General features: G+C 36.1%; 1 protein-coding gene across 2 annotated transcripts in view; it reads left to right on the top strand.

The window, feature by feature from the left end:
* The first annotated feature begins 92 nt into the window (after positions 1–92).
* Positions 93–26,485, top strand: part of LOC114289455 (serine/threonine-protein phosphatase BSL3) — a 28,410-nt gene continuing 2,017 nt past the window's right edge. The window contains exons 1-18 of one of the 2 annotated variants that reach the window (XM_028233190.2): positions 93–1,296; positions 2,295–2,355; positions 2,471–2,549; positions 2,668–2,747; positions 2,870–2,964; positions 3,054–3,153; positions 3,238–3,307; positions 4,214–4,315; positions 4,479–4,560; positions 4,673–4,852; positions 22,125–22,398; positions 22,524–22,761; positions 22,879–23,049; positions 24,186–24,424; positions 25,286–25,370; positions 25,491–25,589; positions 25,702–25,901; positions 25,990–26,065. In XM_028233190.2, coding sequence (XP_028088991.2) covers positions 885–1,296; positions 2,295–2,355; positions 2,471–2,549; positions 2,668–2,747; positions 2,870–2,964; positions 3,054–3,153; positions 3,238–3,307; positions 4,214–4,315; positions 4,479–4,560; positions 4,673–4,852; positions 22,125–22,398; positions 22,524–22,761; positions 22,879–23,049; positions 24,186–24,424; positions 25,286–25,370; positions 25,491–25,589; positions 25,702–25,901; positions 25,990–26,065 — 2,643 coding nt within the window. In that variant the 5' untranslated portion in view covers positions 93–884. Of the gene's footprint in view, positions 1,297–2,294; positions 2,356–2,470; positions 2,550–2,667; positions 2,748–2,869; positions 2,965–3,053; positions 3,154–3,237; positions 3,308–4,213; positions 4,316–4,478; positions 4,561–4,672; positions 4,853–22,124; positions 22,399–22,523; positions 22,762–22,854; positions 23,050–24,185; positions 24,425–25,285; positions 25,371–25,490; positions 25,590–25,701; positions 25,902–25,989; positions 26,066–26,485 lie in introns of both variants that reach the window. The other variant, XM_028233189.2, reaches the window with a different exon arrangement.

Raw genomic sequence — 26,485 nt, 5'->3', positions numbered from 1 at the left:
TACTTTATCAATTTCACCGATTTTTTTTAATACGTGTCTTCACTCCACCAATCTTTTTAATTGAGATGAAGCCAAGAAAGAAAAAAATTGAGAATTAGTGAAGCTTTTTTCAGTCAGACAAGGATCTTTTTGTTTTAGGTACGTGACAAAGATCAGATATATACCAAATCTAATCTAGGTTTGATTAAGGCCCTTTAACACATTAATTTTTTTTAAATAACAAAAATAATCTATGAACATTTTTTTTTTGTTTTAAATAATAATAAAATGTGATTAATAAGATTTTTTACTCTAATTTTTGTTTACAGATAGAATATTAGCAAACTAGTAAGTTAAATTAATACTTATAAGAACTTAATAATTCTTTATATGTTTTAACATTATATTTTTGTCCAATATTAATATTTTAACAATAACGTAAACATTTAAAAAAAATGATTGCTAATTATATTTTATTTATTTAATTTTATATAAATAAAATGTAGTAAAATAATTAAAAAATATTTAGAGAGAAAAACAGAAAATCAGTTTAGAGAGAGAAAGCAAGGGATTGGGTACACTTTGGTTTGGGTGGTCTCTCTCTCCTGGCTTTTTAGATTTTCTCCTCCGTCCCGTTTCTCTTTCTCGACCGCCTCGAGGGTTCAGAGAAAGGAAAAAAGAGAAAAAAAGCAAATTCAAAACCTAAACTTTCTCTCACTCGTATAAAATTTTTCCCGTATTTTTTCAAAATTTGAATTGAATCGAACGATCCAAGCTAGGGTTTCCAATTCTAGGTATTGCCTTCCCGGCAATAATTGGATTTCAATATGTTGATCATAAATGCGAATCGGTGAGAATTGGAGCTCCGATCTAGACACTAAGGTAAAAAACCAAGGGTTCGAGATATGGATGTTGATTCGTCAATGGCGTCAGAGACCGATCACGATTCAACAGGCCCCAACAACAACGGCCCGACGTCTGAACAGGTCGAGCAGGCTCCGGCGGCCGTGACTTCTGGATCTCCGGCGGAGCCACCGCCGCCTCAGCCACCTCCGCCGCTGGCTCAGGGGCAGCAGAGCCCCGTGGCCGGGCCGAGGACTGCTCCGACGTACTCTGTGGTGAACGCAATCTTAGAGAAGAAGGAAGATGGGCCGGGGCCGAGGTGCGGGCACACCTTAACGGCTGTGGCTGCAGTTGGGGAGGAAGGGACGACGGGTTACATTGGACCGAGGCTGATTCTTTTTGGAGGAGCCACTGCTCTTGAGGGCAATTCTGCAGCTCCAGGGACTCCATCTTCGGCTGGAAGTGCTGGAATAAGTATGTGTTTGGTTATTGGTTTAACCCTTTTTTTGCCAATTTTCCAATTTATTGTATTTTATGATTTTTGGGTTTTCATTTTTGCCTATGTAGAAGAACCGTAGATACGTTTCAGTTTAAGTTGATGTCTTGTGTTTCTGGTTTTTTGGGTGTTCATTCTTGCCTCTGTAGAAACCCTAGATAGATATGTTTCGGTTCAAGTTATTTGAGTGCAATTTTATATTTTTATAACATGGGTATGCTCTTAATGAATGTAACTGGAATCTTTGTAAATCTTGATGTTGAGGTGCCAATGCCATAGTAACCGTAATAATGCTGAATTCTTGTTGCATGTGTTGGTTTTGTTTTTTCCCTTTTATGTATTTTGAAGTCCATCTGATTCAAATGGCATTTAAATGTGGGTTCAGTTGAACCCTAGTAAGTGAAGTTACTTTGGTTTTTGCTTTGTTCAAGTATTTTATGTCATTGTTCTTTATGCTTCGTTTGTGATGTAAACAACCCCAACTTTGTTGAAAAGCTCAACTATCCAATTCTCAACCTTAGATATGTAATTGATTTGGTATGAATGCAGCACAGGTATGCCCACCGAATAAGAGATGCACACATAGATGTGTGTGTGTGTGTGTTTTTTTTTTTATTTTTTTTTTTTATGCTTCGTTTGTGATGTAAACAACCCTAACTTTGTTGAAAAGCTCAACTATACAATTCTCAACCTTAGATATGTAATTGATTTGGTATGAATGCAGCACAGGTATGCCCACCGAATAAGAGATGCACACATAGATGTGTGTGTGTGTGTTTTTGTTTTGTGTTTTGTGTTTTTTTTTTTTTTTTTTTTTGGGGAGGGGGGGGGAGGGGGTTATATCTGATATTTGCTACCCAACATGGATGAATCTTTGTAAAATGAAGAATGATACTGTTAATTTTATGTCATTTTTAGAATGGAAATGTTTTACACTTTAAACCTTTGTGATCCTCAAGGTTGTGTTGGATTGTAGGGTTAGCGGGGGCCACTGCTGATGTGCACTGCTATGATGTGTTGACAAATAAATGGTCTAGGTAAGCCCAGACCCGTAACCACTTATCAGCTAGCAGCAATACTTTTGAGGTTATGCGTTTTTTTTGTGTGCTTGTTATGTAGTTCTATTATGCTTTAATGAGCTTTCTTTTGCAGGATTACACCCTTTGGAGAACCTCCCACTCCAAGGGCAGCACATGTGGCAACTGCTGTGGGTACTATGGTAGTTATTCAGGTTGGAGGACATATCAATAATTCAACAGTTTATCCTTTTTAGTGCTTTGGCTACTTTTTCTTCTTTCATTTAGTTAGTAAATAGTAACTGCGCCCTGTTATCTTTCAATCCAACACAGGGTGGAATTGGTCCAGCTGGTTTGTCTGCTGAGGACCTCCATGTTCTTGATCTCACACAACAACGACCACGATGGCATAGGTTAGATTCCGCAAAATTGTCCTTGCCCATTTATTTATAGAAGCACTTTCACATAAATGTAAGGATGTACAATTATGTATTTTTGTCATACATCTATTAAAGCAACATCAATATCCCTTTAGGGTTGTGGTCCAAGGTCCTGGACCAGGGCCACGTTATGGGCATGTTATGGCTTTGGTGGGGCAAAGATATCTGATGGCAATTGGTGGGAATGATGGTGAGTCACTTGATATCTGCTTTATTTAGTGTGCTCGAGTATGTTTTCCATTTTCTGGTGTTAAGCAATAATTTGATGTATGATTCTAGGAAAGCGTCCTTTGGCTGATGTATGGGCCCTGGACACAGCTGCCAAGCCATATGAATGGCGGAAATTGGAACCAGAAGGAGAAGGTCCACCTCCGTGCATGTAAATTTCTCTTGCCCAGACCAGTAGCCATATATTTAAAAAAATTTTAGTTGATCAATCATTTGTTCCTCTTGCTTTGAGTAGGTATGCAACAGCAAGTGCACGTTCTGATGGCCTTCTTCTGCTTTGTGGAGGGAGGGATGCTAACAGTGTGGTAAGATATATTTTTTTGCATGAACAATAGTTTCAATTGGTTGATATATTATAAGCCATGTACTTGAGCTAGCTTATCTGTAAGTAGTCTACTTTTCTCAGGACAATTGATGATTTTCTTTGTGTTTTATATGTTTTCTCCCCTAAAGTTGGTTGTTGGTTTCCTTCCTTGGGGAGCCAGGAGTTGTACTTGTTGAACAATCTGCCTTTTCCTGTCTTCTGGTTTGTTTTTAAGGAGCAGAACTTGGGACGGTTTACTATTTTTCATTTTAGTTTGTCTACAAGTGGTTAATTTGGCAGTGTTCCATATCTACTTTGATGGTGTCTAGTCATTGAACGTTTAAGAGCTTCCATTATGGGTGGCACTCTTTACTTTCATGAATTTCATCAAAAGTTTAAAAGGTGTTATTGAGGTTGCCTCAAGCAAGGCTTAGGAAAAACGCATAAAAGTTTTGATTTTTGGGTAACACTCCCCAAAGACTTGCGTATCAGAGTCTAAGACATGCCTCGAGTGCTTTTTTTTACACTTGTTGTGTATAAGCATATGAGGAGTATGCAAATGGAGAGCTTGGTTTGGTTGTTGTTAAATTTAGTCTAATACATGGTTTAAACATCAAAAAGAAGAATCTCTTCTTTTTTTTTTTGGGCATTAAGTTTTGTTCTCTTTCTTATAAGATTACTTAAATTTTTATTAGGATGATGTCTAATCCATGCATATATAGTTAGTTGTGTGTGTGTGTGTAGAGGTTCATGCTAGCATGTTTGTCTTGAATACTGCTGTATTTGCTGTGAATATTATTGTACAATTTTGTCTATATGATTCCTTCTCCCTATCAAGGTCAAGATACACCTCTTCCATTGTCATACATGTTTGACTTGTTACATCCTCTCTTAATGATTTTTTCAGCCACTGGCCAGTGCATATGGACTTGCAAAACATAGAGATGGTCGGTGGGAATGGGCAATTGCTCCTGGTGTCTCACCATCTCCTAGATATCAACATGCAGCGGTGAGTTTTTCTTTTAAACTCCCAACAAAAAAAAAAAAAAGAAAAAGAAAAAGAAAAGAAAAAGACCCCACTGTTAGTTGACATTCCCCCCCCCCCCCCCCCCCCCCCCCCCTCCTGTTTGGTATCTAGAAACCAGTCATTGAGATGTGCTATGCTCCTGTAGGTTTTTGTAAATGCAAGGCTCCATGTGTCTGGTGGTGCACTTGGTGGTGGACGCATGGTGGAGGACTCATCAAGTGTTGCGGGTATTTCCTTTATTTTCTTTTTCCCTGTAATCCAGCAAATGTGTTGAAATTGTTGGTGTACGAAATCTACACTTAAGTCTTTTTCTCAGATTTGTCATGTTTGTGTGTGTAGTTCTGGATACTGCGGCAGGAGTCTGGTGTGATACAAAGTCTGTTGTTACCACTCCCAGGACAGGCAGATACAGTGCTGATGCTGCTGGTGGAGATGCTGCAGTTGAACTGACGAGACGTTGTAGGCATGCTGCCGCTGCTATTGGTGACCTGATATTTGTCTATGGTGGTCTACGTGGTGGTAAGACGTCACAACAGAACACTCAATTTTTTCCCCTTTGTATTTAGTTCTAGACTTTAAGTTGACTAGTACCTTCTAGTATTGTACATTGTTTTGCATTCTGATGCCCAACATAATATGGGTCTGTCCTGATTTGTATTGTCGTAACACAATATTTGTCTACTCTGAGTTGCTTGTAGTAAATTGGTTGAGCCTTTCAAAGTGTTTCAAAGTGTTTGCATAACTTGAAACTACGGATAAAGTAGATTCATTTAGAGGAAAATGAAGACTCTTCTTCTGTGAAGTTGATGTCTATGATACTCAATTGATGGTTCATCCTTTTTGTGAAAATGTTATAGCTGATTCCCTCAAATCTTTAGTCTCATTGTCGCGGCACAAATTTCAATATAAAATTTGCATTGTTGCATGTTATTTATCATTGCATTGAGTTTTTGATAGAATGGTTTACTGAGTAATAGTTTTTGATAGAATGGTTTACCTATGTAATCTGGAGGCATGCTAAAAGATCAATGATGGCTCCTACTAGAGGATTAATGTTTATGTGTACTAATGGAAAGGGACATTGAATTGGCGGAGGATGGTGTACTTTGAACATGAAGAGAAGTGTGGAAATATATTTGAATTCTTATCTTGAAGAATAGATGACTTGGAACTTGCTGGTGTTGTGGAACAAGGTTTTATGTACAAATTTGTAGAAGATTTTTAAGATACTTGGCAATTTTCAATTGAGTGTCCGAAATGTAGATTTTTGCTAGTTTACATGGAGTTGAGTTTTAATTGGCCAGAGATGGTAGTATTTGGCAAACACAACAGTGATGTAATTTTTTTGGGAGTTTGAAACAAAATACATTGGTTTGGTTTGGGAAGTGGGTTGACTTTTTGGTTTTTTTGACTATTTTAGCTTGGGACTAAAAATCTTGGTTTGGGAAGAGTTTTTTGGCTTTTTTGTGAAAGAAAGAAGGTAATGGTTACAGTGTTATCAGAGGCGAGCCTAAGCGCTCGCCCAAGCGCTAAGCGAGGCGAGGCGAGGCTTCAGCGCTTCACACACCCTGAGGCGAGGTGAAATGGTGAGGTGATGGAGAAGCGCCTGAAGCGAGGCTTCGGCGATGAAGCGCGAGGCGAAGAGAAGCGACGCTTCATCAGATTTTGGCCTGATTTAAGTTCGAATCATCTGGGCCCTTCATCGACTTCGTTTGAATCATCTGGGCCCTTCATCGACAAAGTTAGTTATTAAATAAGAAGTCCAAACCCTAGATCGACTTCGTTCGTCGACGTCTGGGTCTTCTTTTTCCGAAGTCGAAGCATCTGGGTCTTCGTTTGTCGACTTCGTTCCTTCTTCGGACGTCGTTCCGAGGTGAGTTCCTACTTCTTCGTTTCTTCTTCTTCTTCCTTTCTCCTTTGTTCACTGTCGACTTCACCTGTTCTTTCCTTCGACTTCCCTTCGACTTCACCTGCTTCCCTTCGACTTCAGTGTTCTTCTTTGAACACTGTCAAACCTGTTAAAATTAATTCAATTAATTTTTAAAATTAATTTTTAATTCGCAAAAATTAATTCGTAAAAATTAATTTTTAAAATTAATTCAATTATTTTAAAATTAAATTTTTTTCAATTAATTCAATTATTTTTTTTCTTATGTGTTAAAATTTCAATTAATTCAATTAATTTCCTGGTTATTCAATTAATTATTTTAATTCAATTAATTTGTTTAATTCAATTAATTCAATTAATTTGTTTATTTTAATTCAATTAATTTAATTCAATAAAATTAATTTTCTGGTTATTTTAATTTTCTGGTTATTCAATTAATTATTTTAATTCAATTAATTTGTTTATTCAATTAATTCAATTAATTTGTTTATTTTAATTCAATTAATTTAATTCAATTAATTTCCTGGTTATTCAATTAATTGTTTTAATTCAATTAATTTCAACTATTTTAATTTCTTTATGTTCTTTAATGTTGTTAAAATATGTTCTTTAATTTCTTTATGCTGAAACATTGAATTGCTTGTTGGATAGAATTAATTTTTATCTATACCATTTATTTAAAAAAAATATCTTTTCTGGTCGCCTCGATTCGATGAAGCCCTCGCCTCGCCTCATCGCCTCGCGCTTAGGCATTAGGAGACCTTGTCGCCTCGGTTTGCTTTTCGCCTTAAAAAACACTGAATGGTTATGGGTTGGATGTGATGTTTTGTCTTATTGGGGATAAAAAGCCTATTTTATTTTATTTTTGGCTATTTTAGCCCCAAACCCACCCAAACCCACTTCCCAAACAGTGGCATTATTTGTTTAGATGTTTGTGGCTCAGTAGAGCTAACTTGAGCAAATAGATCTGTTAACAAAGACTAGCCATTCAACGAAGGAACAGATAAATCTTATTAGCAGCACTATTTTAGCTTAAACAATTAGCATTGAAAAAGAGTATCCCAAAATAATTTTAGCTTCGCTCTAGATGTTTCTCATGGAAGTTACTTTGTAATGGGATTGTTGAATAAGTTGTACAAGAAGTGGAAGAACCTACTTATCTTCTTTGGTTAAGTAAATTATATGATAGTTTATTTGATAGAGGAAAGATTTTCTACTCATTTAAATTTGGGAAAAAAGAAAAGAAAAGGAAAAGGACACATTGATAGTTGGTCAAGGATGTGTGATCAAGTGGCATAAGAATAGTTCGAGGAGAGAGGCATGTAGTTTTAGTTACTGAAAACTTACATTAAGATCTGGGGGTGAGCATTCCTCACTTAAATAGTTCATCCATAATTTCGTACAATGATGGTAGGCATGCTATTTTATGGTTTATTGGTTTAACCAAAAATATGGTCCTGTATAGAGCATATGGTGGGAATTCTGTTGTTGAAATTGGAGTTATTGAATTGTTATGTTCCCGGTTTAAACTAGGTATTGGAAGATTTGATGACATCTAAGGGCTATGCCGATTTTGATTTATGCCTTTTCATAAGGCAAATCTATTTAGTTTATATGATTGTAGTGGTGGTGTAATTGTCCAGTACTTTTTAACTTGTCATGTTAAAAATTTGATCCAATAAATATCATATTTTATGTCAAAATTTTGCCCCACTTTCTTCCCTTCACAAAAGTGTGTGTTCTTGTTCCTGCTCTTCCTTTTTGTTGTTATGAAAATTTTAAAGATTTTTCATTGTCATAGTTCTAATGCTCTTGCATTCATGTCCTACCCTAGCAACTCCTATTTCATCCTAGAAACTTGTTAAGTGTTAGGGTAGTTTGGTCTTTATGTCTTATGCTTATTATTATAAATAGGTGTAAGGGGGAAATCCTATTCTTTTGAATAAAATAAACAATATAGCAACTTCTCTCTCTCTCTTTCTGTTTCTTTTCCTTCTTCTTCTTCTTCTTTTTCTTCTTCTCATCTATACATTCAACATGGTATCAAAGCAATATCTTCCTCCTTGAAGATTGTTCCTCTTAGTCTCTTTCTTGTTCTTGTATCCTGGTACGTCTGTTTTACACACACACACACACACACAAAAAAAAAAAAAAAAAAAAAAATCATAGTTTGCTCGAAATTTAATGGGTAATCACCCTATAACCTCCTTTTGATTGTTTGGTCATTATTGATTGAGTTTTTCAATTTTTTGATTTTTCGTCAAAACTTGGTGATTTTTTGAAAGTCACTGTTTGAACCTTTGTTTGCTGGTTTTGTCCCTCCTCTTCCTATCCTGGGGAGCCGACTGGAGCCCTAGAGGGGTTTGTTATCCCTGGTTTAACGTAATTTGGCCCTACCTTGGCTTTTTATTGCTGTTCAGATGCTCTGTTTCAGTTTTCTGGCTTGTAGTTGATCTGGTTGCTCTGTTTTGGGCTTATCTTGGACTGTTTTAGCTTTAGAAGATGATTTGCTGTGCTGGTTGGGTGGTGTCTGGACTTGTTTGATATCTGGCTTATGTTTCTGCACCCTCTTTTTCTCATCTCATGGTTGACAGCTTGGTTCAGGACTTTAAGGGGAAGGAGGAGAGTGGACTGAGTCGTGGTTTGACTCTTGGTGATAGTCCTTCTCTCCAGATTAGTCCGGTCAAGCTTGATGGTCTTAATTACTTGATTTAGTCCCACTCCTGTAGTCTTGCTATTGCTGCCTGGCGTTCGACTAGCTATATTACTGGTAGTACCTAGCAACCTACTGCGGATAATGCTTTATCTGCGCAATGGATTTCTGAGAATGCTTTAGTTATGACCTGGCTAATCAATTCTATGGAGCCTCCTATTAGTTGGACTTTTCTCTTGATGGATACTACTCACAAAATCTAGATAGGTGCCTCTCAAATGTATTCTCAATAGGGTAATGATGTATAGGCCTATGAATTGAGAAAGAAGATTAGGGGCTTGGATCAGAAGGATCGTTCTCTTGCAATCTACTATGCGGAGTTGAGTGGTTTATGGCAAGAGCTAGATTACTACCAGAGTTTCCAGCCAGTTTGCTCCACAGATGCCGCTATGTTTCAGCAGGCTGTGGAAATGGAGCGGGTGTATGACTTTCTTGCTGGCCTGACTTTGGAGTATGATTAGATATGGGTTCAGGTGTTGGGTCGCTCTCCGTTTCCCGCACTACATGAGGCTTATGCATTGGTTCTGTAGGAGGAGAGTCGTTGTAATGCTATGGTACATGTCTCTACTCAGGATCAGTCAGCAATGGTTGCAGCCCCAAAGTCACGTGCTACTACGGGTCCCTTGGTTGATTGGGATTGGTTGAAGTGTGATTATTGTGGGAAAGATAGATATGATAAAGAGCACTGTTGGAAGTTACATGGTCGGCCTACTTGAGGCCGTGGTCGTGGTCGTGGTGTTCGTCCCCAAGCACATGTATCGGAGACTACTGCTAGTGCCTTGGGTGACACTGCTTCTCTTTTCCAGGATGAGCTTCACACTCTCAGACGCTTGATGGCTCGCCATGATTCTTCATCTACCTTAGCTCCTTCCTTTTCTACCTTTTCCAACTTTGCTCACACAGGTATTGTTGCTAGTGCACTTAATACCTCTTCGTCGTCTCTTTGGATCATTGATTCCAGTGCTACAGATCACATGACGGTTACTTCTAGTTTTTTGCGTTCTTATTCTCTTAGTTCTGGGCGAGATAAGGTTAGAGTGGCTAATGGCACTTTATCCTCTATCTCCGGCAAGGGTTCAGTTCATTGCACCTTTTTGCTTTCTCTTTCATTTGTTCTTTATGTTCCTAATTTTTTCACTAACTTACTTTCTGTTAGTAGCATTACCATTGCTCTCAACTACTCTGTAACCTTTTTTCCGACTCATTGTGTCTTTCAGGAATTGGCTACGGGGACAATGATTGGCAGTGGTAGAGCACCAGGTGGTTTGTACTTTTTGGATGCCGTTCCTTCTCCATCAACTTTGTCCTTTTAGGCTCTTTAATCCACTTCCGGCTCCTCTCTACGTCTGCTTCATCAGTGGCATCGTTGTTTGGGCTATCCTTCTTTTAGTATTTTAGAAAAAAAAATTCCTTCCTTAGTTTGAGATTGTCCTAGGAATAACTTTGTTTGTGATGTTTGTGAGCTTTCTAAGCATATACGTACTTGTTATCCTTCCATTAATAAAAGAAGTACTTTTCCTTTTATGCTTATTCATACTGATGTGTGGGGTCCTTTCCCTGTAGTGTCTACCTCTGGTTATAGGTGGTTTGTCACATTTATTGATTATTATTCCCGTGTGACTTGGATTTATTTACTTCGTACTAAAAATGAGGTTTTCTTATGCTTCCAAAGTTTTCATAAAATGGTATCCAATCTCTTCAATGCTAATATCAAAATTCTTAGGAGTGATAATGGGACTGAATATGTTGATGGGGCTTTCAGGCCATACCTCGAGGAGCATGGCATTCTTTGTCAGGCTAGTTGTGTTGACACTCCTGAATGGAATGGAGTTGCTGAATGCAAGAATGACCACCTCTATGAGGTTGCTCGTTCTTTCTTGTTTACTATGAACGTTCCTAAGCCTTTTTGGGGGATGCTGTTCTTACCGCGGCTTACCTTATTAACCGTATGCCCTCTAGTGACCTCCACTTCCAAATTCCTCTTGAGCTTCTTCCTGTGCCTTATCTCACTTCTTCCCTTCCCCCTCGAGTTTTTGGCAGTGTCTGTTTTGTTCATCTCCTACCTCGTACTCGTGGAAAGCTTGATCCCAAGGCTGTCTGGTGTGTCTTTCTTGGTTATTCTGCTACTCAGAAGGGCTAAAAATGCTATAACCCTCACACTTGTAAGCTATATGTTAGTATGGATGTTACCTTCCGTGAATCTGAGTCCTTTTTCTTGTGTCCTCCGCTATCTCCCCAGGGAGAGTGTTACGGATGAGATTGCGGATGAATCATATCAACATGAGTTGTCTTTTTTCCTTCCTAATTAGCAGGCTGTTATTTGTGGTGAGGGGGAGCCTAAGAGTTCTGTTGAGAAGGAGATTAATATCGGTGGTTGTTTAGATAGACCTGATCTTAAGACTTATTCACAGTGTCAGAAAGAGCAGACTTCTCTTGTGGCACCCGGTCAATCATCATCTCTCATGCCAGTTCCATGCCTAGTTTCCACTAACTCTACAGGTAATAATGCTCAGCCTATTTCTTCACCAGATGTTGATAGCCCTGTTGTTGATGATTTGAGTCTTCTTGTTGCTCTTAGAAAAGGGGTTAGAGCCTGTACTCAACACCCCATTTCTAAATTTGTGTCATATGGTTCGCTGTCTTCTAGATATTGTGCCTTTGTTTCGTCTCTTTCTTTTGTATGTATTCTATAGGGTTGGAAAGAAGCTATAATGATCCCAAGTGGAAGGTAGTTATGGTAAAAGAGATGCAAGCTTTGAGTAAGAACAACACTTGGGAATTGGTGTCTCTTCCTAATGGAAAAAAAACCAGTTGGATGTAAGTGGGTGTTCACCATTAAGCACAATGCAAATGAGACGATTGAACGGTACAAAACAAGATTAGTAAAGGATTTACTCAGACATATGGGATAAACTATCAAGAAACTTTTGCTTCTGTAGCGAAGATGAATTCCATTCGAACTATTCTTTCGTGTGATGCTAATTTGGGATGGCCTTTACAGCAACTAGATGTGAAGAATGCCTTTTTTCATGGAGATTTGGAGGATGAGGTATATATGGATGTACCTCCAGGATTCTCATCTTAAACTATAGTTGGAAAGGTTTGTAGATTGGAGAAGGCTTTGTATGGTTTGAAACAATTTCCTCAAGCCTGGTTTGGTTGATTCCTAAAGGCAATGCTGGGATTTGGGTATAAGCAAAACAATGCAGATCACACATTGTTTGTCAAACGCAATGTACATAAGGTAACAGTGCTTATTGTATATGTGGATGACATAGTTGTGACAGGTAATGATGAGGAGGAGGTGACTCATCTCAAGATGCGGTTAGCTAAGGAGTTTGAGATTAAAGACCTTGGTCCATTGAGGTACTTTCTTAGGATTAAAGTTCCCAGATCAGATAAAGGCATCTTTATTTCTTAGAGTAAGTACATTCTAGATCTTCTTGAGGCAACGGGCATGTTGGGTTGCAGACTAGCTGATTCTCCAATTGAGATTAATCATCATCTTTGTAGTGGGGTTGGTGAGCTTGTGGAGAAGGAAAGATACCAAAGACTTGTGGGAAGACTGATATATCTATCTCATACTCGGCCAGATATTGCCTATGCAATTGGGATAGTGAGTCAGTTTATGCATGATCCTCGTGTAATAATGCTTTATGCACTAATTAGTGTACACACTAGTGTACCAACTAGTGATGTAGCATAATTTTAGAGGCTGTCCCTGGAAAAGGAATTTTGTTCTCCAATCATGGTCACTTGAGGTTGGAAGCATTCACAGATGCAGATTGGATAGGCTCTATAGATGATAGACGCTCTACCTTCGGTTATTGTGCTTTTGTAGGGGGAAATCTAGTCACATGGCAGAGTAAGAAGTAGGCGGTAGTATCCAGATCTAGTGCTGAAGCTAAATACAGAGCTATGACACATGGAACATGTGAACTGCTGTGGCTTCACTCTTTGTTGAGTGATATAGGGTTTGATTACCGAGATCCCATGACTTTGTATTGCGACAAAAAGGCTGCCATTAGTATTGCGCACAATCCTGTTCAACACGACCAGACTAAGCATATTGAGATTGATAGACATTTCATTAAGGAAAAGTTGAATAAGGGTGTAATATGTATGCCTTTTGTTAAGTTTGAAGATCAATTGGCAGATGTTTTTACGAAGGGTCTGAGTAGTAAGGTCTTTCACCTCATTTGTTGCAAGTTGGGTATGAGAGATATCTTTGCACCAACTTGAGGGGGAGTGTTAGGTGTTATAAATAGGTGTAAGGGGAAACCCTATTCTTTTGAATAAAATAAACAATACAACAGCTTCTCTCTTTCTGTTTCTTCTTCTTCTTCTTCTTCTTCTCATCCAGTGTTTTAAAAAGCGCGCTTAGGCGCGCGCCTAAGCTCGAGGCGCAATGAGGCGCAGCCTTGCTCCTCGAACAGGTCGAGGCGAGGCGCAGCTTAGGCGCTGAGGCGAGGGCTTTTTTTCGAGGTGCGAGGCGCGGGCTTCATGGGCTTTACTTTTTTTTTTTTTTTTTGGAAAAAAAAATAAAAAAGTGCTTTTTTTGTGGGCATGCCTATAGGGATTCAAAACTTTTCAATATAAAATGACCAAATGTGGTCAAAAGAGAGCAAAAAGTGATACCTATTACATAATATATAATATACTTATATATAATATATAAGTATTTTGCTGGTTTACAGCAAAATATAATTCATCTCCTTCATTCAAACTGAAGGAGATGGATTACGAAATCAAAATGATACAAATTTGAACATGACTGGAATGCACAAACATTAAAACAAAATTAACAAAATATTAATATTAAAAACTTTTAACTTACAATTACAAGTAGCAGCAACTGCAAGGATCTTAAATAGATTACAGCACAAGGGTGTTGGTTTTCACTCAGAGCTCTTAGAATTTTCAGAATTTTTTAAGTTTGCCGAATGAGATCAACTTCATTACATTATATACAAAATAAAAGAAAGAACATAATAATTTGACTGATGAAAGCAGCTGGTAGCAGTGCATGGGGTAAAAGTAGATGCTATCGGTTGCTTTCGGTTGATTGATTGAACAGTTGAGCAGCTTTAAACAAAAGTTGACTGGGTGAATAGTGATGGTGAACAGTAAAAGTGAACAGTAGCTTTTACTATTCATCACTTTCGGTGAAACATGTGAATAAAGGAATCAATATAAATACAAATTGGCAGCTTTTCTCAAAAGAGTATTGATCGAAGCTAATTTGTATCTATATGGAATCCAATGTTGATTATACAAATGGATCTTGAGCATCTTGAAATTCGGGTCCTGAATATTGATTAGTTGATTCTTTAGAGGAGTGAGCTCGTGTTGAACCTTCGTCTGAACTGTCTGAATCGGTGGATTGGGTTTTAGCTTGATCCAAAAGTCGATGGGCTAACTGGATCATGTCTTCTTTAGATGACTTGGATTTACTCCTGGACTTGTCTGTGGGTTGAGCAGGAGGTGCAATGGGCTTTGCCTTTGCTTTGGACTTTGATTTGGGCTTTGATTGGGCTGGCTGGGCAGCAACAGCTTTGGACTTTGGTTTGGATGATTTGGGCTTGGAACCACTGGATGAGGGGCTTCCAAGGTTGACTGGAGGAAGACTGGGCTGGCTTCCTTGAGTAATTGCAGCAGTTGGGTTCTGCTGGGCTTTAGCAAGAGCAGGAGTTGGAGCATATTGATCAGGTGGGAATTCTTCTTGAACAATTTCAAGAATCCTGGGCACATTGAACTTAACCTACCATTTAACTGTGTGTTGGCGAATGATGATGTTATCATCAATCTCATAGTGCCATTTGAATATCCATGGAATTTTGTATTTGGATATAAAAATGAGCAATAATGGAAATTGTTGTTGGTGAGCAGTGAATGGGTAAACAGAGGCAAAATAATGAATTATGTTACTGAGATCACTGGGGAGGTTATCTGAAATGGCGCCATAGTGAGTCCACCATCTCAGAAACCAAGTAGGGATTTCAGATTTGAATTTTTGATCAAATGAGATGAACCAAGAATGACTGAAAGTTTCATTTTGGTACAAGAAAATCTTGAACCAAGCATCAACGTAGTCATGGTAATTATATTGAATAGAATAGCCAGGTAAATCACGAAGCTGGTTAGGGTTGCCCCATTCAGCCATGGAAACAATGTTGTGAATATAAATTGAAATCCATTTGTATAATCAACATTGGATTCCATATAGATACAAATTAGCTTCAATCAATACTCTTTTGAGAAAAGCTGCCAATTTGTATTTATATTGATTCCTTTATTCACATGTTTCACCAAAAGTGATGAATAGTAAAAGTTACTGTTCACTTTTACTGTTCACCATCACTATTCACCCAGTCAACTTTTGTTTAAAGCTGCTCAACTGTTCAATCAATCAACCGAAAGCAACCGACAGCATCTACTTTTACCCCATGCGCTGCCAGCTGCTTTCATCAGTCAAATTATTATGTTCTTTCTTTTATTTTGTATATAATGTAATGAAGTTGATCTCATTCGGCAGACTTAGAAAATTCTGAAAATTCTAAGAGCTCTGAGTGAAAACCAACACCCTTGTGCTGTAATCTATTTAAGATCCTTGCAGTTGTTGCTACTTGTAATTGTAAGTTAAAAGTTTTTAATATTAATATTTTGTTAATTTTGTTTTAATGTTTGTGCATTCCAGTCATGTTCAAATTTGTATCATTTTGATTTCGTAATCCATCTCCTTCATTCTCTATATGCTGCTGCTTCCTTCTTGGTATCAGAGCCAAGTAAGATTGTATCCTGTTTCTGACTGTTGTGCTGCTTCTACTCAATCGTTTTTGTTGTTTCTTTGATTAATCCTGTTTTCAGTTCATCTTAATCACCCACAAGATCAGTCTGTTCTATCCACGTAGTTTAACCCATTTCTTCCCAGTCTAGTGTAAGTCCTTCGGTTTAGGCAGAATCAGACTTTGGGGTTCCAAGATAGGGTATGTATGTATACTAGGTATGTGGTAAAATTGACACGAATAGGGTATGTATTAAGATATCTGTAAAACTGGTTAATTAAACAAAACAATGAGTCGATTATTTAGAAGTAACTCATCAATCAGTTCTAGGCCAACAACTTTGCCCTCAATACCTAATCAAGGATTAGTAATTAATGAAGATGTTGAAATACAAAATGATAAATTTGATGCTGGATGGAATATACCCAAACTACCAATTAAAGAAATTTATAAAACTATTTTTTTACAAAACATTTTCAAAGTTGCTCTCCATGTTAAAACCATTGAACAAGTTTATGCTTTGGAAAAACCTCTCCAAACCTGCCAATTATTTGATTCAAAATTAATCAAACGACATTTAGATAATGGTTATAATTTTATGCATATTGGTTTAATCCAAGTTGGTGTCAATCCATTAACAATAGTCGGTAAAAATACCTCTGTTTTATTATGTTTAAGAGATGTTCGCTTTCTTAATTACAATGATAGTTTAATGGGTATGATGGAAACTGGTCTTCATAAAGGTCCAGTCCATTTTAATTGTTTTCCTGATTTTACACTAAGTTTACGTGATCCACATATTCTTAAAGCTTTAACATTAAACATTCAACTACATGGTTCCTATACTGAAATGTTAGAAAAAGTTCATAATATTGCTTTAATTTATCGTGTTCATTATAAATGTATGCAAACTAATTTAAATGTTCATGCTTTACATAAAAGCCCCAAAGATAAAACTTTATTAATACAAAGCAGTAGTAGTAATGAATCCAATATTAATATTCCCCAAATGATTGAATGGCAAAATATAAATTTACCTGAACAATGGGTTACTGTCAATGAGAATTATAAACACAATCAACAACAATCTTCAATTCAAGATATCCAAGATATTCAACAATATAATGATGGTTTTGTTCGAATTAAATTCAATCGAAGTCAATCTTCTAGGCATAGTACCTCTAGTATCCCTACTGAAATTACAACTGAAGATGAAATATTTAACACTCATTTATTTCGCAAAAATAGTCAAATACATCTTGGTCAAACCAACCCAACTTCTCAAAATAAACTAAAAGGGATTGATAATTCTACTACTTCCCAGATTAGTAAACCTGTTTATACTACTACCACACATTTACCAGAAGAAGAACTAGCTTCAAATACTTCTCCAACTCAAACTGATTTCGAAGAATTTATACAACCAGTAAATCCCCAACTAATAACAATCAACAAAGATTTTACTCCTGATTTAGATAAATTACTTATTGACTTTAGATCCAAAGAAAATAGAACTAAACGATATGCTTATCGTGCTAAATATGATTCTGCTCAACAATCCCGCATAACCAGAAAATGGTATGATTTTATGGTTCAATATGGTTTTGAATTATCTTTCTTTGATTATATGGATCAATATTACAAAAAGATCAACACAATTACAAAACATAAATGGAAAACTTCTCCTAATACTTCTGTTAGTTCTAATCATCCTCCATTAGAAAATATAATTATTGATCATCAAGGTTCTGAAGTTCCAGCCTCTCCTTTTAAATTACCTGGTACTAACTCTGAAATTAAAAAGGTTATTGAACAAAATAATTATACTAATCAATTTCTCAAAACCATTGGTAAACAATTAGATAAACTAGAAACTAATTTAGATGAACAATCTACAAAAAATACTAAACCCCTAGATCAACCTTTACTTAATCTCCCTAGTCATCGTTCTAAACGAACTAGCTTAATTACTAATGATCAATCTACTGTCAAAGCTATTGAACATTTATTTACTAAATTAACTCCCAATGATACTTCTACATCCAAAGACAAAGGTCTTACTGTTTTAAATCAACAACCTGTTACCAACACTGTTTCTGATCAATCAGAAGCTGACACTAATGATAATGAAATAGATCAATTAGCCCAACAATTTCAATCCTCTCATCTTAATAAAATCCATTATCCAAAAGTTAATCCCCACACTACCATAAATTGGTATTCACGACCTACTCCACCTGACCTCCAATTTGAAGAAACTAATTTTAATAATCAATTTTCTGTTTCTGCCAAAAAATTATACGAATGGAATATTGATGGTCTCAATGAAGATCAAATCTTTCAAAAATTAAATCATTTATCTATGGTAGCCAATAGTTATCTCAGTAATTATCCCCAATATTTTCAACCTGAAATAGTTTCCTTACTCACCTCTGGTTTTACTGGCATGCTCAAATCTTGGTGGGAAAAATACCTTACTGAAGAACAACGAGATTCAATTATTCATGCTAATCAAACTGATGAAAATGGTCTCCCTATCTTTGATGAAACTATAGGCTGTTGCCACCCTGATGGAATCAATCAACTAATCTATACCATTGTCCGACATTTTATTGGAACTCCTACCAATATCTATTCTCGCATACATGATCAACTTAGTAATCTTACCTGTCCAACCTTAAGTGACTTTAAATGGTATAAGGATGTATTTACCTCTCGAGTTATGTTAAGAGACGACTGTACCAAACCATTTTGGAAAGAAAAAATTATTAATGGCTTACCTAGCTTATTTGCTCACAAAATTAGAGATGTTCTTAGTCAACCTACTGGTATTGTTGAATATGATACTTTAACATATGGAGATATAATTAGCACTATTCAAAAAGAAGGTTTAAAAATGTGTATTGATCTTAAACTTACTCAAAAAGCTAATAAAGATAAACACAAAGCTAAATATGAATTAGGCAATTTCTGTGAACAATATGGTTTACCTCCTGTTGCACCCTCTCGACGGAAATCACATAAATACTCCAAACATAAACATAAATCATCATACAAATATTCTAATAAATATAAAAAGAATTATTCACCTTCTAAATCCAATGATAAATTCTATACTAAACCCAAAAAGAAATATTATAAATCCAAATCACATCCAAAATCTAAATCTAAATATACCAAAGATGTTACTTGTTATAACTGTGGTCAAAAAGGCCATTACTCAAATAAATGTAAAGACAAACAAAAATTAAAAGATAAAGTTAATCAACTTCAAATTGATGATAACTCCAAAAATCAATTATATGAAAATTTTCAATTAAATCAATCTATTAGTAGTTCCTCTTCTTCTGATCATTCCAATTCTTCATCTGATTACCAATCACCTAGTGATGATACTGATAACAATATTAATATAGGATGTAATGATGTTTGCTGTAAACCAGTTAAACAAATTACTGTTCTTACCAAAAACACTCAAGAAGAATCCGCTCTTATTGACCTCATTAGTAAATTAGATGATCCAAAGTTAAAACAAAAATATACTGATAAATTAAAATCCTTATTAATCCATTCAGATACCAAACCAAAGTTTGATAAACCTATGATTAGTCTATCCAAAACTTTAGACAGATTTAAAAATAAACAAAAAGAAGTTACATTACAAGATTTACAACAAGAAATCAATCAGATTAAACAAACCATCAAAGACTTACAACATAAAGATAAAAAATTAGAAGACGAAATTATTACTTTAAAACTTAATAAAAGTCTAGATAATTTCCAAAACAACGATCAAGGATCTCCAAATGAATCTGAATCTGATTCTGATCCCACTAATCCTGGTAATCTACTATTTGACAACAGATCACACCACTCTCAATCCCACAATCCTGAAGAAAAATGATTAAGTCTAATTAATAAGCTTTATATTCAAAAATAGTATTCTAAAGTTAAAATAATTATCAATGATTTTGAATTAGAGTTGATTGCTTTAATCGATACTGGTGCTGATTTAAATTGTATACAAGAAGGTTTGCTTCCTACTATATATTATGAAAAATGTCAAGAGAAATTAACTTCTGCTAATGGTACTAAAATACATATCAGATACAAATTACCTAAAGTTCATGTTTGCCAAGATAATGTATGTTTTAAAATCTCTTTTGTTTTAGTAACAAACATGACTGATAAAATTATTTTAGGGTTGCCCCATTCAGCCATGGAAACAATGTTGTGAATATAAATTGAATGATATAGGATCTTATAAGCATAGGTGCGATCCTGGATTGGTTTGATCAAAATGGAATGGTGGTTGAGTAGAATGTCTTTGTAGTAGGGAAGGGTTTTCTCTGGATGGGGAAGGGTGAAATGGCATCCAGAGCCAAAATGGAATTTAGCAATATCATTGATGGTTTGATTTTTTGGGTGACTGGGTTCTTTGTAGAACAGATTAGTAACATGTGAATTGGTGTATTCAGATCGGGATGGTTTAATAGAGTTAACTGGGAATGGAGTAACATAAACTGATTGGCTAGATGCAAAAGGATCAGAAGCCAATGTAGATGAATAATCAGGACGATGAATGGAACCAAGAGTTTGGTATCGGTTAACTATTTCAAGTGAATGAGATTGGGTGACTGACTCCAAAGGAGGAGGGACAATGAGTTGATTTGGTTTACTGGAAGATGGATCCAAAGCCTTGGAGGGAGGGGAGGCGTTGGATGAGACATCTGTCGAGAAAGAAACAGTGGTTAGCAGCTAGAGAGAAGATCTAAATAATCTTGATGGCGATGTAAACAATTGTAGTTGTGAGCAAGTAAATTGCGACGAGTTTGAATCTGATGGTAATTGATATATTGGGCTCTTTTGGTAGTTGGTCTGGCTAATTTGAGGCGGTGAATACGATGGGTAAGTTGTTTAATTTGGGTTTGGAAATAGGTAATTCGGGTTTTATGGTAAGAAATAAATGGTGCAGTCATCCCTTACCCCCTGTAAAAATTTCCGGGTAAGAAAATCAGGGAGGGAATTTTGACAACCAGGTATATAGGTAATATCAAAATAAAAAATGCTTAAAATAGCTTGCCAACGGGCAAAAATTTGTTTACTAGCAAGATTTTGAACATCTTTTTCTAAAACATATTTAGCAGATTTACAATCAACACGAAGTAAAAATTTTTGATTTAAAATATCATCTTGAAATTTTTGAATACATAAGACAGTAGATAAAATTTCTTTTTTAATAGTACTATAATTTAATTGTGCTTTATTCCATATACCAGAATGATAGCGAACAATTTGTTCAGATGATTGAGGAGTGACTTGCTGAAGCAGAATGCCACCATACCCAATGTCGGAGGCATCAGTTTGAATGAAGGAGATGGATTATATATAAGTATAATCCATTAAGAATTAGTTGAAATTAAGAATGAAGGAGATGGATTATATATAAGTATAATCCATTAAGGTGGTATTGACCACCTTACATTAAGAATTTTGATGAACGACAAATTCGTACTAAATCTCGACCAATTCAAATGAATCATGAATTACTTGAAATGTGTAAAAAAGAGATTAATGAATTATTACACAATGGCATTATTCGACCAAGTAAATCACTATGGTCTTGCCCTGCTTTTTATGTTAATAAAAATGCTGAACTAGAACGAGGTGTACCTCGCTTAGTCATAAATTACAAACCATTAAATGTTGTTTTAAAATGGATCCGCTATCCTATTCCAAATAAAAAAATTTGCTCACAAAATTAGAGATGTTCTTAGTCAACCTACTGGTATTATTGAATATGATACTTTAACATATGGAGATATAATTAGCACTATTCAAAAAGAAGGTTTAAACAATGGCATTATTATATATAAGTATTTTGCTGATATATTATATAATATACTTATATAATGTATAAAATATAATATATACTTATTTATAGTAATAAAAAAAATAAACACATGTATGTAAAATAAAATAAAAAAAATTAATTAAAACACATTATGTAAAAAATATAATAAATAAATAAAATAATATATATATTAAAAAAATTAATTATTTTTTTTCTTCTTCTCTTCTCTTCTTATTAAAAAAATTAATAATATACATATTAAATACTTTCTATGTTGAAAATTGTGTTATATTAATATTTTGCTTAACTTTTATAATTTGCGCCTCGCTTTGGTGAGGCGCGCACCTCGCCTCGCGCCTCGGCGCTCAGGCTCCAGGTGACCTTGGCGCCTCGATGCACCTAGGGCTTTTTAAAACACTGTTCTCATCTATACATTCAACAAAACCAAATATTTTGAAGGTAATTTCCTATACATGATTAGCATGTTATGTTGACCAATTTTTTAGTTGATTCTAAAGTAGTAGTTTGCGTTTGATATGTTTGTCCTGCAGGGGTTTTACTTGATGACCTACTAGTTGCTGAAGATCTGGCTGCTGCTGAGACAACCAGTGCAGCTTCACATGCTGCAGCTGCAGCTGCTGCATCCAATGTACAGGCGGGAAGGTTACCTGGAAGATATGTGTTTGCTGATGAAAGAACCAGGCAAACGATTCCTGATGCAGTTTCTGATGGTTCAGTTGTGCTGGGAAGTCCTGTAGCTCCTCCCATAAATGGTGATATGTATACTGATATCAGCACTGAAAATGCGATGCTCCAGGGTAGCCGGTATGCTTGTAGTTGCATATCTACATTGCTTTCATTTATGTGTAGTTTTTAGCATGGTAGTATTTTGGCTTTTGTTCTTCTTATAAAGAGCTACTAAAGTAGGTCTTCTTTGGTCTTCTCTGCAGGAGACTGACTAAAGGTGTTGAGTACTTGGTCGAGGCCTCTGCAGCAGAAGCTGAGGCTATTACTGCTGCATTGGCTGCCGCCAAAGCACGACAAGTTAATGGAGAAGTCGAACTGCCAGAAAGGGATCGCGGGGCTGAGGCTACCCCTAGTGGGAAACAGATATCTAGCTTAATTAAGCCTGATTCTGCTGTGTCAAATAATTCAGCTCCAGCTGGAGTGCGGTTGCATCACAGAGCTGTCAGTATAAAGAATTTGATTCCCATCTTAAATTTTATTTTCAAGTCAATTTTGTCATAATATGCTTATCAATACATGACTCTGTTTGTCAAGGCATATTCTTCTATGCATTTGCAGGTGGTTGTAGCTGCAGAGACTGGTGGAGCTTTAGGTGGCATGGTCAGACAGCTTTCAATTGATCAATTTGAAAATGAAGGACGACGAGTCAGCTATGGAACCCCAGAAAATGCCACAGCCGCAAGGAAACTTTTAGACCGGCAAATGTCTATCAACAGTGTGCCCAAAAAGGTATAGAGTGTTATATTTTTTGTAAATGATAAAATATTCTTTTATTTACTCAGACAAATGGTTTTGGACGGGTTGAGTTGATCTGTACTCACTTATATATATATATTTTGTACTTGCATAAGCATTATGGAATGTGCCTTAAACATATGAATAATGCAAGCAAGTGTTTTCACATTAGAACATAGACTGTCCTTATGAAGAATGGGTACTCCAAAAATGTTGTCGTACTCATACCGGGTACTGGTACTCGTACCGATAGGGCTGCATGTGTACCGGATACTTGAAATAGGCACCGGGTAATTTTTATACATTCTTTGGCAGTTGGATACTCCATGGATACACCAAGCTATGGGACATTGGCAGGGATATGTTTTATTTATTAGAGAGTTCTTATTTACTTGAAATTGCAAATCCTTTACTTGATGTGTCAGAGATGAAAGATGTATTATTTAATGATGAAGTTGATGGAAGTGAAAACTAAAGCGTCAAGTTTTTAAATTTTGCTTAGCTTGCTTTTGGAATGAAACTTTATCTTGTAATTTCTCCTATGGCATTAAAATAGCTTATAGACTTTGCTTTGGTATTGGTATTGTTGAACTATGATTTCTCTTTTGGTTTTGTAATTTCTCCTTTTAGTTTTGGTATTGAACTTTGATTTGTAAATTGAATCTCAAACTATAAATTATGAAAAATAATAAATTTATTGACACACCCCAGCCGTACCCGTATCGTATTTATTTAGGTCTTGCTGTATCAGCGTACTCGTATCGTATCCATACCTGAACCCATGCTTCATATTCTAGAGCTCCTTTCCTCTGTTATTCCACCCCTTTTACTCTCTTTTACCCTTTCAAATTTTTTTAACTGGAAGTATACGAGAGTAAGAATTATACTTCTTTTGGCATGTGCCAACTAACAAAACAGCAAGCGCAAATCTGAATTTTGTTGGCTCTACCATTCCATTTCTTTTGTTTGACATGCAATGTTGTTGTCCTGTCCTTAGTTTACAACAATGGCATGGGGTTATCTTGTTTGCTCCCTCATTTGGCTGCTATTGTCAGCTGTAGTCTGTGTCCAATTACGATTTTTAGTTTCTGTTTTGATGGGATGGGAATACCTCTTTCTTCATTTTTCAGGTGATAGCTCATCTCCTGAAGCCTCGTGGATGGAAGCCTCCTGTGCGCCGACAATTTTTCTTAGATTGCAATGAAATAGCTGATCTTTGTGATAGTGCTGAACGTATATTTTCAAGTGAACCGAGTGTTCTACAACTCAGGGCTCCTATCAAGATATTTGGTGATTTGCATGGGCAATTTGGGGATCTTATGCGACTATTTGATGAGTATGGCTCACCTTCAACTGCTGGGGACATAGCGTACGTGTTTTTGTTCGTAGATTATGTTTCATTTTTTGACATTTTATTCCAATATTGTTTCCATCCTTTAACAAAGAGTTCATCATTGGCCCCAACTTCTTCTGATGTTTCGGAGGCAAACATTAGCCTCTGTAACTTGTTTTGTGTGTTTTTGTTTTTATATTGAAATTTTGACAAATCTGTGCCTTGATCACATATTGCGTGGATACATTTTTTAAGTTATTGGTGTAAGAATCAGTATGGCATTACCACGGCCTGGTGTTTGGTTAGACTTGAGATGTGATGCAAGCAATCAAAAGTTAAATAGGATTGAATATGTAAAAAGCATTCATTGAAACAAAGCAATTGTCAAAAGTATAGACCGGAACCACCTGAGGGTGGTGGACTGATGGTGGCTTCTTTGATTCGAACATTTCTTCATTGAGGAGCTTGATCAGGTGGCCTGATGGTGGTTTCTTTGATTTGAATATTGCTTCTTGTGAAGCGTGATTTGAATTTTGAAAATCTATGATACTTTTCAGACCCTGTTTTGTACTGGGTACTGTGAATTGAGTCCAAGGTGCAATAGTATGAGGCAACATATGATTTTGGCTAGATGCAGGGTCTTTTTATTATGCATAAAATGCTAGAAATAATTGTTGTTTATTGTCATGTCTCCATGGGCATTCCCATGGAACTACATTTTTCTATTGCTCTTACAGGTCTACTGTCTGCGTATTATGTTTTTTTCTTTAATGAAAGTGATTACTTCTGTTTGGCCTTTTTAAAGCATTTTCTAGGTCCTTCAGTGAGATTATGCAATTACTAGCAATTTTTTTCCCACCCTTTTATCATGATGCTAATTTCATGTATGACTATCAGATATATCGATTATCTCTTCTTAGGAGACTATGTTGATCGGGGCCAGCACAGCTTGGAAACAATTACTCTTCTGCTATCTTTGAAGGTATAATACTCTTATTTGGCCTGTATGTTCTTCCTTAGTGGTTAATTATCTTAGGGCTCAAACGTTTTCTTAAACTAAAACTTGTTGGCTGTGTTTCTGTCCATTTGATGAACTTTATAGGTGGAGTATCCCCTCAACATACATTTAATTCGTGGGAATCATGAAGCTGCTGATATCAATGCCCTTTTTGGCTTTCGAATTGAGTGTATCGAGCGCATGGTAAGGGATTATTTGTATGTTAAAATGTTTTTTTTTTTCTTCTTTTACCAGTTGTGAACTTTACAACATAGCTGATCAAAAACAACTAAAAACTTCATGATATGCTAAACAGGGTGAGAGAGATGGAATCTGGACATGGCATCGGATAAACAGATTGTTTAATTGGCTCCCACTGGCTGCTCTAATTGAGAAAAAAATTATCTGTATGCATGGTGGAATTGGAAGATCAATAAATCATGTGGACCAAATTGAGAATCTTCAGCGTCCTGTTACGATGGAGGCAGGCTCAATAGTTCTCATGGACTTGTTGTGGTCAGTGCTTGTCCATACCTGTTTATAGTTTTTGCATTTGATTTGTTTGTCAGTTATATCATGGATTTATGAATTTCTCTTTTTTAAGGTCTGACCCGACAGAAAATGACAGCGTGGAAGGGTTACGACCAAACGCTAGAGGTCCTGGGCTGGTTACTTTTGGGGTGTGTTCTCTGTTTCATTTTTTTTTTTATCTCCTTTCAGATATTTTCCATTTCTTAAGTTTAGTAATGTTCTAAATATGAAATAATTTTTGTATTGCCTTAACGTTTTGGAATTTTTTTGTAACTTTTGGGATTAAAAATAAGAAAAGCTGTGATGATATAGCAACAATGCCAAGATGAAACTGCGAACAGTCCATATAAAGATACAATTGTATTAATTCATTTAAAGCTGTAATTTAAATTATGTTGAACTGGCCTAATCCTCCTTTGAGTCAGCCAGTTGTTATTGTTAAATCCAATTCATAACTTTTTTTGAGCTTTCAGTATGTTTTCTCATCCCAAAGTTTTTCTATTGCTTATTTTTGGAGCTGACTCCATAATTCAACCACAACTGTATAGATAGATATGGTCAATTCTTTA

Source organism: Camellia sinensis, chromosome 12 (assembly GCF_055761805.1).
Source record: "Camellia sinensis isolate YWXY chromosome 12, ASM5576180v1, whole genome shotgun sequence".
Lineage (NCBI taxonomy): Eukaryota > Viridiplantae > Streptophyta > Magnoliopsida > Ericales > Theaceae > Camellia > Camellia sinensis.
This window is presented reverse-complemented; position numbering and strand designations above follow the sequence as displayed.